This window comes from Solanum stenotomum, chromosome 12 (genome assembly GCF_019186545.1).
Source record: "Solanum stenotomum isolate F172 chromosome 12, ASM1918654v1, whole genome shotgun sequence".
Classification (NCBI taxonomy): Eukaryota; Viridiplantae; Streptophyta; class Magnoliopsida; order Solanales; family Solanaceae; genus Solanum; species Solanum stenotomum.
The window spans coordinates 30,137,197-30,155,777 of NC_064293.1; the positions used below are offsets into that span (position 1 = coordinate 30,137,197).

The window sequence follows — 18,581 nt, forward strand, 5'->3', positions numbered from 1 at the left end:
ATTGAAAATGAAGTTACATAAGATAAGGAACGTTTAGAAGCACAATATGATGTATATATGTTTTTAGCACAAAAACGTGCAAGACTTTTGCCATTAAGAATTTTATATTATGAATTGAATTCAAATTAGTTAAGTTCCAAAACAAATAATCAATCCATTTCAATTTTATTTGTCATATTTTTCATTTTAATTTATTTTAAAATGATTCTTTTTTTTTACGATCTTTACATGATTAAATGATATTTTGAAATATCCCACATTTTTTTAGTTTAAGAACACAAAATTATTTTTTTTTTGTTAAACTTAATGTCAGGTCAAAATCAAATCATACGAACAAATTGAAACGAGGAGTAGTACATTTCTCACATCTTTAATTTAAACGCTTACAAGATTCAAAAGTATACTTATTTTCTTTTCTTTAAACTCTGAGCAAGTCAAAACCAGACCAAGAATTCGATATATATATATATTAAGCTTTCTTGGAAGCAACAATATATTTATTTTTTTATAAATAGAAGAGTAGCAAAACCAAAAAGGCCATTTATATGTACTCATGACCATCCCATCAAACCCACACCTCTCCAACCCCATCACCCCCCATAAGGTAGCCACTTCCCTTCCTTCATTCACCCCTCTCTCTATTACTTATATATATATACAATTCTATTATATATTACACGCATAATTTAGACCTTTTTTCTCAACATATATAAATATAATAATAGAAGAAGGAAAATCAAGATGGAAGAGATGATGAAACCTGCATGGTTACAAGGATTAATGTCTGAGAATTTCTTTGGAGGATGTGAAATTCATCACAATAGAAGGAAAAATGAGAAAAACATCTTTTGCTTAGAGTGTTGTCAAAGTTTTTGCCCTCACTGCCTACCACAACATCACTCACATCCTCTTCTACAGGTTCCTCTAATACACTTTTATTGATTCTCCGACTCAATTTATGTGGTACCGTTGAAATTTCGAGACTCAATTAAGTTTTTATTATTAAATATTGTGATGTATAAAACGTAGTTTTCAAATTTATTTTAAAATAGTTAAAGCTTCTATGTTCGATTCATAATTATAGTTTAGAAGTTTGAATCTTGAAATTTCAATTATACTATATTAATTGGGACAGATGGAAATGAAATTATATTTTTAAAGTAGTACTCATAATTATGTATGTAAAACAAGGTTTATTTATAGTATTATTTCATATAGTCATTTTTTAAAAAATATTTAATAAATAAAATATTTTTTTGAGATAATAATTATTACGAGTTGTCAAGTAATAAAAAAAAAACTTGAACAAGTAATTCTTGTTCCCTTTTGAGGTTTTGGTTCCTTTTATTTACTAGAGTAAGTAAGTTTTAATTTTTTATTTACTCTTTTGATTTCGAATTTTGCTATTTTCTTGAATTTTAATTTTATTATCCGACAATAATAAAGTTGATTTTTCAAAAATAGAATTTGGGAACTAACAACAAAATTGAGGTGAAATTTAAAAAATTTCTCCTTGTCTTCACTTTGTTCATAGGAGGTTGTATGAGAGAGAAGGTGTGGGACTGGCTAAAATTTGTGTAAAAATATCTGTATTTAAAAAAAAAAAAAAAGTAATTGTGAAATTAAATAAGTAATTTTCTTTTTAATTATTAAATTGATGAATTTAAATGAAGCCACATAAATATTGAGTAATCATGTAGTTTTTCTCACTTATTTGGAATTGAAGCATAATTATAATCATAGTAATATTCTTGAGTATGTTTCAATCACTATTAGAAAACATTAAGTTAACTGTGAAATTTATCGCAAGGTTTTCTGTGGCTAATTAAATTTTCACATAATTCATCGCTAATTCATAATTAAATAGAATTAGCATGAGATTTTTACTGTTTAACTACAAAATTTTGTTCGTCCTTAATTTTGTATTTTTGGTAAATGTTTCCTTACAATATCCAAGATTGATGTGCCTTGAATTTGTATATTGTGTAGTCAATTACTAGAAGTAGTGTATTTGGAAGGCTATAGTTTCCACTTTTTGGAATTGTTTGCTTTCCAATTTTAGAACATTTCTTTTAACACCTAATTTCATCCTGCAAAGCACCTGTTGCTTTCAAACACTGTTTTGACCCAATTCTCAAAATTAATTATTTTCTTTTTTTATTTCATTACTCTATTTTGTCTTCTTTTTTTTTTTCCAATACTCATTTCTCTTTCACTTAAATTTATTCACATTTACTTCTCTTGAATTCAAACTTGGCTACCTTACTTTTTCCTATTAAATTTCAAGTTTATATATATACTTAGGTTGGAGAACGACATAGTCAATGATGTAATATTCCTTAAATTTAGTTAAATAAGAACTTTTAACACCATATTACGTCATACGAAGAAGTTAAAGAGAATTCAATTTTCTATTTTTCTTTAATACATATAAAATAATTTCGATCTTGTATATACAACGTAATTCTCTAGTGAAGGAATTCAGATGAATCTCCAACTATAGAACACAATTTTACATGAATAGACATATGAAAAGGTAAAAGAATTTCAAGAGTAACTTACTACATGACTTGATATAATAGGTGGTAACTATTTAATTATAATTACAGGTGAGAAGATATGTATATCAAAATGTTATAAGATTGGGTGACCTAGAGAAGCTCATTGATTGTTCCTATATTCAGGTATTTTTTTATTATTATTGTTAATGACAATATATACTTGTTGAATTTAATTATCTTATTTAAAAAAATTATAATAATATATGTTATTTCCTTGTTTGTTTTACAGCCTTACACAATAAACAGTGCCAAAGTTATATTCTTGAACCAAAGAGCACAATCAAGGTCATGCAAGGCTTCTGGCAACTCTTGTTTCACTTGTGACAGAGTTCTTCAACACCCCTTCAACTTTTGTTCCCTCTCTTGCAAGGTCCACCTTCTATTCCTTTTCTATCCCCCCCTCCCCTCCACCAACCAAACGAAAAAAAAATTAGAGGCAGATTCAAAATTTAAATATAATGAATTCAGTTATATTGACACTTTTTAAGAGTAGTTATAATATCACATGAAAAAATGAGAGTTGGAGTACGTAGTATTATAACAAACAGGGAGGGTGTTCACCTGAATCCTATCGATAAAAAATTACACTATATATATGAATGAGATTTTCTGTGTTCATCTGAATCCTATTGATAAAAAATTACACTACATATATGAATGAGAATTTATGTGTTCATGTACATACATAAATTTTGAATACCTTAAACAACATGCAAAATGTTAGCTCAACAGTCTAAGGTTATTTAAAATGCACCCCAATGTCTAGGGTTCGTTTTTACGTTTCAAACCTGTTGAGTGAGAATTCTGTATCTACCACTGTTATCAAATATTTAGTCATAAATGTGGCTAAGTATGTCAAAAATTAGTGTGCAAATTACATTTTTACCCTTATAAACTCAAGAATTACATAATGCAGGTTGATTTTATGGTGTATCAAGGTGAAGATTTATCAAACATCATCTATAGGTTTGATGATTCTGAATTTGCACTCTCACAATTCGAAGGACTCCACGTGGACACCTCCGATTTGATCGATGAAGAAAGCCAAATTACTCCTAACTCCATCTTAGAAGATCCATTAGAATGCAGAGGTTCATCTTGTTCAAACAATGTCATGGGCAATTCCGGTATTTCACACGATGGACGTATGGTTAAAAATAAGAAAAAAAACAGTGGTTTTTTTCCAGGGCTTGTGCTTTCATTAAGCAATAGGAGAAAAGGAGCCCCTCAAAGATCTCCTCTTTCTTGAAAATAAAAATAAAAAATAAAAAATTAATCAAATATTCTCAAAAAATAATTAAGTAATATTTAGTACTTGTTGTAATATTATTAGTAGTTCTTTGGAATTGTGACTGTAATTTTATGATGTTTTTAGTGTCACTTTTAGGTTTTGGAGTTTAATTACCAAAAAAAAAATGATTCCATTCATGTGAGCCAGAGGTTGATGTTTAGAGAGGTTTAATTTCCATTAGATATTTAATCTCTCTCTAATTATCACCAATTTTGTACTTTGGTTCAATGGAACTTGAACAGATAAATATAATCAGCTTCTAAATATTTCTTATTTTGCATTAATTACACATGTATTTACTTATTTTTTACTGTTCTTCGTATTTTCGAGAGAGTCTTGGTGTAACTGATAAAGTTATTGTTATTGACTAAGAGGACATGAGTTTGAATTACAAAAATAGTCTCTTCCAAAAATGTATGGTGATATTGTATGCAATAACTTCTTATAGTTTGACTCTTTCATTCTTAATTAAAACACCTCATTGATTTTCATTTTCAAGTTACAAGGTAGAATAGTAACTATTTTTTCATTCTTAATTAAAAATTTTGATTTTCTCATTTGTATATAAAATTGTCTTTGTTAGAAAAAGTTTTAATTTACTCTAGGTGTATATGTGAAACTAAGAGTCTTGGGTGTCAATGAGGATTTAATCTCGAGCTTCAATATAAATATTGATGAAAAAAAATATATCAAATAAAAATAAAAATAAAGATTACAACAACACTTTGAAAATTATTTTACCAGCTTTTATTTCAGACTGTTATTTTTATAGGCATTGTGTACTACTCCAAAAGACAAAAAGCAGAAGGCACATCTCGTTATAATGAAAATGTCATTCCACCCGTACAGTACTTTATATTAAGAAAAAAGAAATGGTGTGGCTCATCTTTCTTTTCAATTTTCCGTATATTTGTTCCGTTTTAACTTGTTTGACTTATTTTTTTATTAATTTTTAAAAAATATATATTTTTTAATTTTGCAATTTTCTAATTTCGACTTTCACACGACATGTTTAAGATCATGAGATTAAAGAATATTTGAATGCATTTGGTATATCGTCGTTAATTTAAGACTACAAATTCAATTTTTTTTTTTTAACTCAGCATCAAATTAAAATATGTCAGAATAAATTAAAATGAATAGAGTACGACTTATATGGGACTTGACGTGTAATTTTTTTCACCTCTTGTAAATCATCTTTTGTTGGTAAAAATGGACCAATATAAGAAATTAGCTGATTTTATTTTTTACAGAATTTGTGAAAATAATGTGAAGAAAGCTATTTAACAAAACTAGCAATTTCTAACTATCACTCCACCTGTCTTGATTTACCTAACATATTTTTTATTATTGTCGTTGTTTATGTAAAAAATAGGACGATATTTTCAAAAAAAACAATTTATGATTCATATAAAGATCTAAATTTATTTTAAATTATAACTTTTTTAAAGAAAATTCTAAACTTTATATTTAGTGAAACCATGCCTTAATCGAAACAATAAACATCCAAGTCATGAGAATGGATAAGAAAGGATTTTTAAAAAGTTAGGAGGGCATTTGGAAGTGACAAATAGGAAGGTGTTATGACTTACGAGTGAAATGGTTAGTTACCATCGAAGATTTAGTGCAATGGATGAAATTATTTTTTCTTTAATCAAGATCTGAGATTCAAGTTTTAGATATATAAAGAAATTTGATAGAGATTTTCCCTAATAAAATTTTATATATTATAAATTTAAATTAGTCAAACTTCTATATAAAAATATAAATATCGAACATTAGAAAAAAAAATATTTATTGAGAGAGTTGGTGTATAGAAAATCACACATTAACCAACATGTGGAGTATAGCATGTGATTAGGACCTCTCTTTCAATGTTTGTCGTATGTTTTCCTCTAATTATTGCACCAATCTAAGCTTCTTAGCCTACATAAGTGGCATCACTAGGGAATTGACATCTGTCCACTTACCCCGTTTTCTTTTAATTCGTCCGTCCCTTTTTAAGTGAGGTAGTTTGACTCGGTACAGAATTTTTTTTAAAAAAAGAAAACTTTTAAAACTTGTGGTCCAAATGAACGATTGAAATTTGTGTGGCTGTAAATCATTACATTAAAGGTAAAATATACATTTTATAGTTAAATTGTTACTTAATATAAAAATGTGTAATTCTTTTTTAAACTGACTAAAAAGTAAAGTAAGTCACATAAACTAGGACAAAGCGAATAATACATTTTTTAAAAAAATGCTCATTTTTAAATGTATTTTAAATTTTAATTATCCACATAATATGTATAATAGTAGAAGATTTAAAATATAGTTTATTACATTTTACATATTTTTGTTTCAAAACCTTGTGATTCAAAAATGTTCTTTTTTCTTTTATATTTCTTACCAAAAGAAATCAGTGCACTACCAAGCTCGTTCGAGAGTGACACTTCCAACAAAAGTTTCTTCATAATAAAAAATTGAACCCGAAATATTTAATTAAGAATGGAATAGTTCCTCCGCTTCACTTTATCTTTCAAGATTTTTTTTGATTAGCAGAGAGTTATATATTCTTTTCGAAGCTAATTGCAATTCGCCATCAGTAAAACTTTATACTCCCTTCGTCCCATTTTGTGTGAGGTAGTTTGACTCGACACGGAATTTAAGAAAGAAATGAATGATAGAAACTTGTGTGGTTCTAAATCATTTCATTAAGGATAAAATAGACATCTTATAGTTAAATTATTACTTAATATAGAAATGTGTAATTTTATTTTTTTTACTGACTAAAAAAAAAAGTAAGTTACATAAATTGGGACAGAGGGAATAGTACTTTATTTTATTTCCAAGAGATCATTACTAATAACGCAAATTTTGTTCTATTATAAGTCACTTTATTTTATAAAATTCTCTCTTACTTGCTTCGTGATTTTACGAGATCATATGATCTTACCTAAAGATCTTATGAATTCTTTATTTTACATTTACGTCGTGTGGAGAGTTAAGATTCTGCGTACTTTGCTTTATATTATTTTCATGGACAATACACATGCATTTTATCCATTCTTGGAGTATATAATAAGAGTAATTAGGAGTATATAATAAGAGTAATTAATTAAAGAAATCAACTAGCATTATATTAAATAGTACTACAATTTTTTTTATATAGATATTATATGTGCAATTTATTCTTGTTAGCATATTGCATTATGGTTTTATAAGATATCAGGAGTGTCTGATAATCTCATCAAATATATATAGTTATTTTTTCAACAGTAATGTCAATTATTTCAATCACGTTAATTGAATTCTTTTAGAGAAAATCAAGAAACTTGACGTCATTACTTCTCTTTCTTTATACTCCCTCCGTCTTATTGTATGTGAGATAGTTTGACTCGGCATGAAGTTTAAGAAAAAAATGAAGACTTTTAAAATTTGTGGTTCAAAATGAGTGATAGAAATTTATGTGGTTGTAAATCATTTCATTAAGGGTAAAATATATATTTTATAGTTAAACGGTTAGTACTTAATATAGAAATGTGTCATTCTATCTAAAACTGATTAAAAAGGAAAGTAAGTCACATAAATTGGAACAGAGGGAGTAGTAATTATGCTTTTTGTCATTCAAATATAACTAATTATGTATCCATTTATATCCACAATTGAATAATCGAAATTCAAACATAATCATAACGGAAAAAACAAATCAAATCAAATTTATTTTGGTTCGAACTGAATGATATTTCTTCAAATGGAAAATGAAAAAAAAAGTTGGGTGGGGGTTGTTGAAGAAAAATTAAAAATTTATATATAAAAATATAAAAAAACATGTTTGCTTTATATATAAAAATATAAAAAAAAACATTTTACACAAAATATATAGGAAAATTGAGGTGGGAAAAACATTATTTTTTAATTTTTTTTTGGCTCAATTGGTGAAAAATTTTGGCTCCAAAAATTAAAATTTAAATAGTCATCCAAATGCATTTATATTTTTGAAATCTAACATTTCATCATTTATTACAAAGTTGTCATAAGTAAATATTAAATAAGGACATAAGGGTAAAATTACCTTATTTCTTAATGCAAGTGCAAATGGAAAATGTGACTTATAATATGGGACGGAGGGAGTAGATAGTAAATGGGACTCCAAGTAATGAGCTCCATAACCTTGGCCATACACATAATGCAGATTGCAGAAAGGCATATTATGGGTTTCAATGAGTATTCCAATGTACTAATCAAAGGTAACTTTATGATTACCCTTTCTTTATTAATGCTTATATATATCATTAATGGGTCCAGAATTTAATTGATGGAGATTTAAGTCATAATGTAGTTCAAATGAAAACAATTAATTTGATACTACCCATAGAAAAGCGAATATACTTTGCTTTTTCCACGTGTACAAATTAAATTTTGAATAAAACATTATGAGTAATGACCAATTGTGCATCATCATTTATGTAGCCCTCTTGAGCTTTTGTCTAGCGTAATAGTTCGACAGAGATGTTTGAGTTTTCTTTTTCTATATTTATCTTTTTTTAATAAATTGTACTATTTTGTAAAATTGCATTAATGATTTCACAAAGAATAATAGTTAAAAGTATAATTTAAATTATGCTTTTGAATATTTTTCTTTAATGATTGTGTATTGTCTCATAAATTTAGTTAATATGAAACAAAGAGAGTAGGAAAAAGAGAAGAGAGGCATGATATTCAAATTGTTCTTTATTTTGGAGATTAAGAATCTATAACTTCGTTTCAATATTTACAAATCTAACATCTAGCCAAGTAGAATTATGAACTCAATCTACTCATAATTATTAGTAATATATAAACAGACATTCAATTTTATCTTTAGCTGACAAGTAAATATTTCAACTTTGAATATGTATATTTTATTTAGATATCTTAACTCGTCTCCAATTGAACATTTTAACTTACAAAATGATTATCTAACACCTCAAAATTTATGTGTCACATCAGCATTGATGTTCACGAAACATAGAGGGAAGTGTTGAAGTGTTTAGTTATCAATTAAGATCAAGTTGAAACAACAAGATGTGTACTGGTCGTTTGGTACGAGGTATAAAGGATAATAATCTCAAGATAAAATGTAGAATTATTTTACGTTGCGTTTGGTTTGGAATATTAGTTATCACAGGTATATGATCAGATAATTAATATCATAAGATAACTTTGTCTATCGTGCCAAACAACCAGATTGAACAGTTGTTGTGTTAAAACATTCTTTATGTATTGGATTGTGTTCTTTCCGGAATGATTTTAGCAATACATTAGGTAATTTATTAGGCTCTCCTTGCAATTCTTTTATTTGTTATCAATTTCAAATGTGATATCTTTTTATATTTGATTTTTTATAAAAAAAATTCATTTCATCACATCTAATACATGAGTTCTAAAAATACTTTTGGTATGAGTAAAACACTTCATTTTTTTTTTCTTTAAACATCGCGCTCAATAAAACACCACCATGCAAATAAAAATACATGACATAATACATAAGCATGACCCTTAACTTGACTTCAACGGACAACTCTGCCCTCCAATTTTGAGTGTGCACAAGTAAACACTTAAACTTGTATAAAATTAAACAATAGACACACGTGTCCTACATGACATAACACACGTAAGACACAAAATTGTCATGTAGGACGAATGTGTCTATTTGTTTAATTTTATATAAGTTAAAAGTATCTACTTATACACACCCAAGTTAAATATTATAGTTACCAGCTAATGTAAGTGAAGTAAAAAGGGATTGGATAAATGTAAGGTGAAGGCAGAGCCAATGAATTTTTTGAAGTGCTCTCAAATCAACTACTACACTTTGAAACTCTACTTGACACAATAACTGAGGAAGCTAAGACTGATACAGAGGAACCTATGGGCAATGGGGACCATCCATCAAGCTATTATGCAGTTTTGGTCTGCAAAAACTATATTATATGTATACTAACCCTACTCACTAGAGTTTGATCATATAGGTTAAAATCTTCTATTGCCTCACCCTTTTGAACCCAATTCTGGTCACTGTCCCAAAAATCTCATCTCATCTTTCCACTAGAAGGTTCATATCTACTCTAATTTATCTTTAAATTTCATTTCGATACTTAAAGTTATGATATTCGATTTATTTTGATGGCATAATACATAAATATGATTCTTAACTTGACTTCAGCGGATAACTCTGTCCTTCAACTTTGAGTATGCACAAATAGACACTTAATATAAAATTAAATAAGTAGACACACATGTCCTACATGACATAATATATGTAGGACGCCACGTAGGACACAAAATTTTCATATAGGGTGTCATGTAGGACGGATGTGTTTATTTGTTCAATTTTATACAAGTTTAAATTTCTACTTGTGCACATCCAAAGTTAAAGGTCATAGTTGCCAGCTGACGCTAAGTTAAGGGTCATGTTCATGTATTATGTCTATTTTGATTGAGCACCACTTGATAAAATGTTTCTATATGATATTTGTGACTCGTATTGTGAAAATGCTTTTGTATGTGTTTATTGTGTAGATAAATTAACTAATTATATTATAGGTATTGACCTTGGTAAGTTGTAAAAACTTAAGTATGTTCCAATTGGTGTTAATGTGTAAATCAACGTTAAGTCTATTCTTTCATTCTGCCTTTATCTTTATTGAGTCAATTTTTCAAATTTAATTGGATAATACATAAACGTGTTTTTTTAATAAAGTCTCAGCTGACATTTAATTTATGATCTTCAATTTTGGGTGTGTCTAAATAGACACTTAATTTTGTATTAAGTGAAACAAGTAGACATACACATTCTACATGACAATTCACACTCAAAAAGTTGTAAATATTCTAGTACAAATGGTTTATCTTAGCCTAATTTGACTAAAAATAATTGGTTTATTTTTTTATTTTTATTTTTTAAAAAAAGATGCACACTCAAAACTAGAGAGTATAAGTAGGCGTTTGGCCATGCGATATCATATCACAATATGATGTCGTGAGATGAAATCAGCGTTTGGACATGCGATTTTACTCTGATTTCATCTCATGATTCCATATCATGAGAGGTGATATCATATTCTCCAAAACCATGACATGGAATCACCATGTGATTTCATATCATGATTTGAGATATTTTAATACAATAATTGATCCATGAGTTTATATTTTGTTAAAACAACCCCACATTTATATCTAAAATTTATAATCACATCATTACTTTTTAAAATTTATTATTCTCACCAATATAAAATTTATTATCACTTTAAATTTGGTGAATATAAATGATAAAGTAGAAATTCATTTGGTGAATATAAATGAGAACAAAGGGAGTAATACTTTTTTGATTTTTCATAATAAAAAAAAACGTCTTAATCTTATGACTAAGCATAATATTGATAAAAGACAATTTTCATTGGCGGTGCCGCACTTTCTTAATCTTAGTATTTGCAAAATGTTCGTTCACATGACTGAAGGATATCAAGTCCAATTGATTGAGGACTTAGGAAAATTTGATCAATTAGTTATTAATATTTAGTCAAGTGGACTAGTTATAATTTTTTTGATTAAATTTTATTAGAAGTGTTTTTGACTCAAACTTGTGGTAACTTTTTAAAATTTCGTTATTCAATAATATTTAACTATTGATTTTTCTTGTAAATAGTTAGAAGTTAGTGATGTTTGTTAATTTTTATCTTAGTGCATTTAACTTCTAAGTTAATATTTACTCACTAATGTATGTTTTTTTTCTACTTTATAGGTTATTTGTAAGAGTAGTTGAGAGATATGAACATATCAAGTACAATTTATGTTCAATTTTTTTTAATTAAATTAAAGTTAGATGAAGCAATTATTTAACTGAAGAACAAATAACTTTGTAATAATTTATTATGTGATTTTATAATTTTTGTTTATTTGATAAGATTGAATAAACAATTGTGTCTATTTTAATAGTTTTACAACTTATGGGATTTTTATGTTTATGAGAAAATATACAACACAAAAATTCCATATCGCATGTCCAAACAAACCTTCAATTTCATCTCATGATTCCATATCATGATACCATATCGCATGGCCAAACGGGCCCTAAATGTATCTACTTGTTCAATTTTATAAAAATTTATGCACATTTAAAATTTGAGAATCTAGATATTAACTAATTAAGATCAAAGTATAGGTCATATTTATGTATTGTGATTGTGCCTCTTAATTAACATGCATTTTCTCTTACTATCAGTATCGATGCATAATGACATTACAATCATCTTATGACTCTAATAAAGTAATGAACAATAGAGTCTTTTTTCTTACGAAAAGCCATAATTACTCTCGGGAGTCATTTGATGTGAGGTATAAGGTATAATAATTTCAGGATAAAATGCAGAATTATTTATCTCAAAATAACTCATTCCCTACAAAACGACTCCTTAGCACCTTAAACTCATTTTTACTACTACATCAATGTAAATAATAAGAGAATACTGAAATGATAAGAAGTGATTTAAAAAAAATAATCAGAAAAGAACATAGTATTCACATGATATGTTTTTGTCCCTTGTTCAAGAGTCTAGACCACCAAATTGGAAATAGAGAAAAAAATCATTGATGAAATCAATCAAAATCTAGATCTATGGTCAAACCAAAGAAACTGAACTACATTCTATAATTGAGTTTATACCAAAAAATATGGGACCCAACAATTATTTTCTTTCTTGGGTCCCAAATGTTTATGCTATTTCTTCAATTACCCACTTTGTAGGAGTGGACTTGGTACGATATGTCCATATGGTGTAAAAAAAAAATTGATTTGATAATTTCAATTGTGAATTTCTAAAAGTACTATATAAATATGTGTCAAATTAATTTGGCATAGTTCATATTTTGTGGTACGATAAATTATTAATTATAATTTATTTTCAACTTACATGTACTTGTGTGATAAAAAATTGTGGCTTTGGCCTTTCAGAGGACGTCTAATTATATCATACTAATTCTTTATAAATGTCGTAATTTTCTAAAGAAAGTTTAAGCAACTACCTTCATTAATTAATTACATAAAAGAAAAAAGATATTTCAATAGAAATGAGTAGTTAAACTTGAGATGTCCAAATAATTAGTTTTGTATTAATTTTATTTATATATTTGCTAGTATTATAATAATATATATGAATTGTACATGTAACTATATATATATTTGGTACAATAATCAATATTTTAGTTTTTTTTTTTTTTTTTATAAATATCAAATATCATTTTTAAATACATACCAAATACCATATTATTGAAGCCACAATACCAAAAAACATTAATTTCAATATAATAATTCGATATCTACGATAGCCTCCTTACCCACATCAATTCTTAAGCATTGCTAGTTTTTTACATAAAAAATAAATGGAATAGAATTAAAACACTCCTAGTATTTCTCATAGAATTTTTTAATTCTTAGTTTTCGATTCTTAAACTAATTTATGAATGTCATTTCGACAAACACTTACTTCTGATTGCAATCAATATTTAGTTAATTCACCTGATAGACGATAATCTCCAATGTTGAGCCACCATGACATATACTTTATATGACATTCATTAACATATCGACTCGTAGAAGCCTCAATATTATCTCTTACTATCTCAAATATGCCTCAATATATTTGAGCTTGGTCTAAATAAGGGAGATATATTAAGCATAAAACCTATGCTTTGTAGGGTTGTTGGGTGGCAGTCACAAGATGCTGGGATTAGGGGAGTAGCTGTAAATAAAAAATTACAGCTAGGAGTATTTGATTCAAGTTCCCAATGATTGCCTAGTTATATTTCAATTTTATTATTTTATTCGTTTCAAAATAAGTATTTATCATTTATAAAAAGTTACATCCATTAATAAAGCAATAAATATAAAGTATTGTTTACTAAATTGTTCCTACTTGATAGTTGTAATTGTTGGAAATTGAACACTAAGATGAAATATGAATATGTAGTTGGAAAAAAATAATGATTTTTATTTTAAATTTCTAAAAAAATACTTATTTTGTGGTAATATTTTTTTAATAAGATGATATTTATTTAAATACGAAGGAAATGTGCATCCTACCGTACAACATCAACTTTAGTCGTGTTGGTAATTGGTAAGATGACATTTACTTTAGGATGAAGGAAATATGCTTCTTACAACATTAACTTTAATCGTGTGAAATTTCCTTTTTGTCTCGGAAAAACAAATTTAGATCCATTTTTTTCATGAGTCAAAAAGAAATCTTATGCAACTAGTCTTAATTGTATCACCAAAGAATATGACGTAGTAAATCGAATTCTAATACAAATAATAAAATATCAAATGAAAAATATGAGTAATATCTATTGTCTCATCTTTGTCATACTTAACCCTTGCAGCCTTTGTAGCTGGCAAATGCCCTCTCTCTTTGGCGGCTTCTTCTGCACCTATGCTCTTTTGAATAGACCACAGCTTCTTCTCCTAATTCTTACATAAAAATCTCAATAGATTTTGAGAGTAGATTTTACAAAAATATATATATTTAAATATTTATTTAATCATGATATTTCAAGTTCTCAAAAATTGGCTTAGAGTAGTTTTTGAATTTCTGAGATTTCTATTGACATTACTTTAAGGGTCTGTTTGAAAAGTCACCAGGTAATTGGAATTGGTGTAATTATTGGGGTAGTAATTATCAGTCTAGTAATTACACAATTTAGTAATTACATTGACATGTTTGGTTGTCACAGTGTAATTACACTATAATTACACATGTCTTGTTTGGATGCCACAGTGTAATTACACATGTTCTGTTTGGATGCACAATTGCAAACATAAAATTACAATAAATTTTTAAAATAAAAATTAATCATTTAAAATTTATACTAGACAAATAAGAAATTTTATAAATGACATTAAGTTAAATATTTAAGATATATATTCTTTTTTAAAAATATATTAATTAATAAACATATTTACTGTAACTAATATTATGAAAAAATAATTGATTTATATTTTTTCAAATTAATATATGTTTCAATTGAATTAATCGTAACAACTAAAAGTATGAAGTTTCTACGAACATTGTGAAATGTATGTTTGATAAAAAGAATAGTAATATATAAATAAAATATCATAAATTATTAAATGTTTGACAAAAATATAATCTATCAAGTCTAATTAAAAAATGACGTGCAATGTAAATTCAATATTACTAAAACAAATGAAACTGAAAATATAACACAAGTAATAAATTCAAAACAAAAAATTTAACATAATACTCTTATAACAAATTTCAACATAGCAATAAATATGATTTATTTTTATTTCTTCATAATAACGAAAACGTAAGTCTATAACCTTACTTAACAATAAATTCTATTTTAATTTAAAAATTAGAATACTAATAAAATTATGCTAATGAGAAAATAAACATGGCATAAAGAAATAGATAATACGAGAAAATTACATAGAATCACGTAAAGTAAGATTGAGAACAAGAATAAAATGAAATATAATAATAAAAAATAAAAAATAGAATTTTACAATTTTTTAGAATAATAACAATAAAAATAAAAAGAAATTAAAATAATAGAAGTGAAAAAAATTAAAACAAAAAAAATAAAAATAGAAATTAAAAAAAATGAAAAAGTAATCAGGTGGTAATTACATTATGTAATTACCAGCAATTCGCAGCCTCTGCCTGTGAATTGTAGAGTGTAATTACCCCCTGTCAATTACACCAATTACCTGCCGACCAAGTAATTACCTGTCCTTCCAAACAGGACAAGACAATGTAATTACACCAAACCAATTACCAGGGTGTCCTTCCAAACAGGCCCTAAGGAATCGTTTAATAAATGGATAAGAGTCAAAGTATTCTTGTATTATTATTTGTATAGCTTATATGATATTTAGTAGATAGATATGCAATAAATAATCATGTATAAAATTAATAATACGTTTGGTTGACAAGTAAGAAACTCCCATAATTAATTAATATATGTAGAAGTAAAGAGAGAACATATATATTATTTTATGCAGGATAGAAGGTTGAATAACTAATAGAGTACATGAATAAAATAATATATAAACCCTCTTATAACTAATTCCTACATTATTAGTAATACCCTATAATTCTAACCAACTACCAAACGATCCATAATTGTTTTTTCAAGTAAACTATATGTTCAAACTTCAAACACAATTTTAAATTTCAAAAATCACAACTTCAAAAATTCAAAAAATAAAAATTTCAAATTTCAAATTTTATAACTAAATGGGAGCTAAATTTTCAACAAGTAGAAAAATATTAAAAAATAAATATGTACGAAAGAATCATACTTGTTTTCTAAAAAAATATTTTTTAAGAAAACATTTTACTTCCTACCAAACACTCCTAAAACTTGAATAGAGTGCTAGCTAATCGAGGATATATAATTCTAAACTTTCTTTAAAGTTGATAGGTAAATATGAATCTCTTTTTGAAGAATTTTGAATACGTATAACTCGCCTTTTTATGTTGAAACTCCATTAACGGTAAGGACAAATTGGTAAATAGTATATAAATACACCACAAGTGTACGTAATTAGGGCAAAGTTGTTCAATTTGTGATACTAATATAGAGGTAAATTTGAACCTCTGTCCCATGCAACTTGTACCATGAGCTGGCTAGTTTGTTTGTTTTACCATCCCTACGAGCAATTTCCATCATTTTTACGTTTTTGGGGATTCAAACTCATAATTAGAAATGAAAAATACTTATCATCTGAACAATTTCAAAATGACTAGTCAGTTAAGAGATGCTATGATTATGATCTCATTATTAAAGATGAGATTTTCCAAAGCCGTGTCCTTATTCGAATGCTTACTTTAAATTAAAAATAAAGAGATTTAAAAGATAATAGAGTATAACAATTGATACGAAATTAGATGTTATAATCGGTGTTTCTACAAAAATTCCCTTCTTTCATTGATGCTCTCACTTGACGAACGTTGAGTAGAGGGAACAACAAAGAAAAAAAAGTGGTAGAAATTAAAGCATATGAAATACTCGAAGGTATAAATTCCTTGATATCATTATTGTTATTAAAAAGATCATTCATATATCGTCAGTCACCTTAGTCCTTTCCACACATTAAATTAAATGAAATCTTGAACAAGGTCCACCACATTTGTTTCCCTTTGTGAAACTTCTTAGGTGGGCATATTTGTTTTGAGTTTTTGGACTCTAACACTATTTTAACCCTCGTTACATCATTACAAGTAAAATAAAATTGACTGAGCCATTCTTATCTATCCATCTATAAGGGCCCCTTGTTTGTACATAAATGCATTCTCCAGTAACAAAAAAGCATGAGAAAATTTGAAATTTAGAATGGACCCAACATTATTTCAGACCTATGATTGCTTAAAAATCCCTTTGACCAATTTTTAACTTTACCACAACCCTTTTTGACCCTATATGTATAGCTATTTCATAGGGTTTTTTTTATATACCAATAGAGAGTTTTCTTTCACTGAAATGGGAAGGGTAGCTAATGTTGGTTGAAGTATCCTATGGACTATAATGTTTGTTACAAGTGATGATGGGACAGTAGAAGCATCAAATTGGTCTTATACTTTATCACCATCCTTCAAAACTTGCTAACTTCTATTTTGGTCTTCTACCTTTTTCTCTCTTCTTTTTATTTTTTACATATTCTTGCTCCGTCCTAATTTATGTAGCGTTATTTGTTTTAGTTTGTATTAAAAATAATGTCATATTTTTATGAAAAACTTATATGAATACATAACTTATTTTATCATATTCCTTAACTACAAAAATTCATATTCTCGAATACATCGCTTTACATGATGTATTGATTGGATACATCACTTTACTCGATATATCGAGACGTTGAGTGATGTACTCGAAACGGAGACATGATGTATCGAGACGTTTTGGGATGTATTCCACCAAATTTAAGAGATTTTTGTAGTTTGAAAAAGAGTAAGAATAAGATGTAATTAACTCTTAACACTATGAGATTTGTGTAAAATTTCCTATTTTTTTTAATTAAAAATAAGTAATCTTTAAAGCCTTTTCTTTTAATCTTAATGAAATTATTTATGATCATCCAAATGTCTAATGTTTGTTTTAGACTACAAATTTTAATTTTTTTTTTTCTTAAACTTTGTAGGATGTCTTATAAATTAAAACATTGAATATATAGTAAGAAAAATGAATGAGATTTGAGGTTATGTTGGAGTCTATGGCTGGATTGCCTAGCTTGGTTTTTGAATTGCTACCTAAAACCATATGAGAATCAATTGTTTATTTTTTTACCACCAACGGTTGTGATGTGATGAATTGATCCTTAATCAGAAATTTCAGACTTAAACTTTAAAAATGAAAAACTTCTACTAGTAAAGAACGTTTGGATGAGAATTTCGAGACTAAGGGTGTGTTTGGTATGAAGGAAAATGTTTTCCATGGAAAATGTTTTCCTACAAAATGTTTTCCTGGAAAATAAGTTGATTTTTGACTTATTTTCTCATGTTTGGTTGGTGAGTAGAAAATATTTTTCGGAAAAGATTTTTAGTATATGATTTATGAATGAATTTTTTTTTGAGAAATATCTTTTATTTTTACTAGGGTAGAAAATAATATTTGAAATTGAAAATATTTTTTAAAAACAAACTTAAATTTTTTTTGGGGGGTGGGGGCTGATAGGGGGTGGG

General features: G+C 27.0%; 1 protein-coding gene across 1 annotated transcript; it reads left to right on the plus strand.

Annotated features, from left to right (window-relative positions):
• Positions 1-581: 581 nt before the first annotated feature.
• On the plus strand, positions 582-4,118 carry LOC125848186 (protein RGF1 INDUCIBLE TRANSCRIPTION FACTOR 1). Its single transcript, XM_049528008.1, has 4 exons — positions 582-918; positions 2,610-2,684; positions 2,791-2,931; positions 3,478-4,118. The coding sequence occupies exons 1-4, from the start codon at positions 742-744 to the stop codon at positions 3,808-3,810; spliced, it is 726 nt and encodes a 241-aa protein (XP_049383965.1). The 5' UTR covers positions 582-741; the 3' UTR covers positions 3,811-4,118.
• Positions 4,119-18,581: the final 14,463 nt, after the last annotated feature.

Bases quoted from the DNA above. Each gene is read 5' to 3' on its own strand.
- LOC125848186 (XM_049528008.1), top strand. From the start codon at position 742: ATGGAAGAGATGATGAAACCTGCATGGTTACAAGGATTAATGTCTGAG. The intron at 919-2,609 runs GTTCCTCTAATA...TTATAATTACAG, and splicing joins ACTCACATCCTCTTCTACAG to GTGAGAAGATATGTATATCA. The intron at 2,685-2,790 runs GTATTTTTTTAT...TTTGTTTTACAG, and splicing joins TTGATTGTTCCTATATTCAG to CCTTACACAATAAACAGTGC.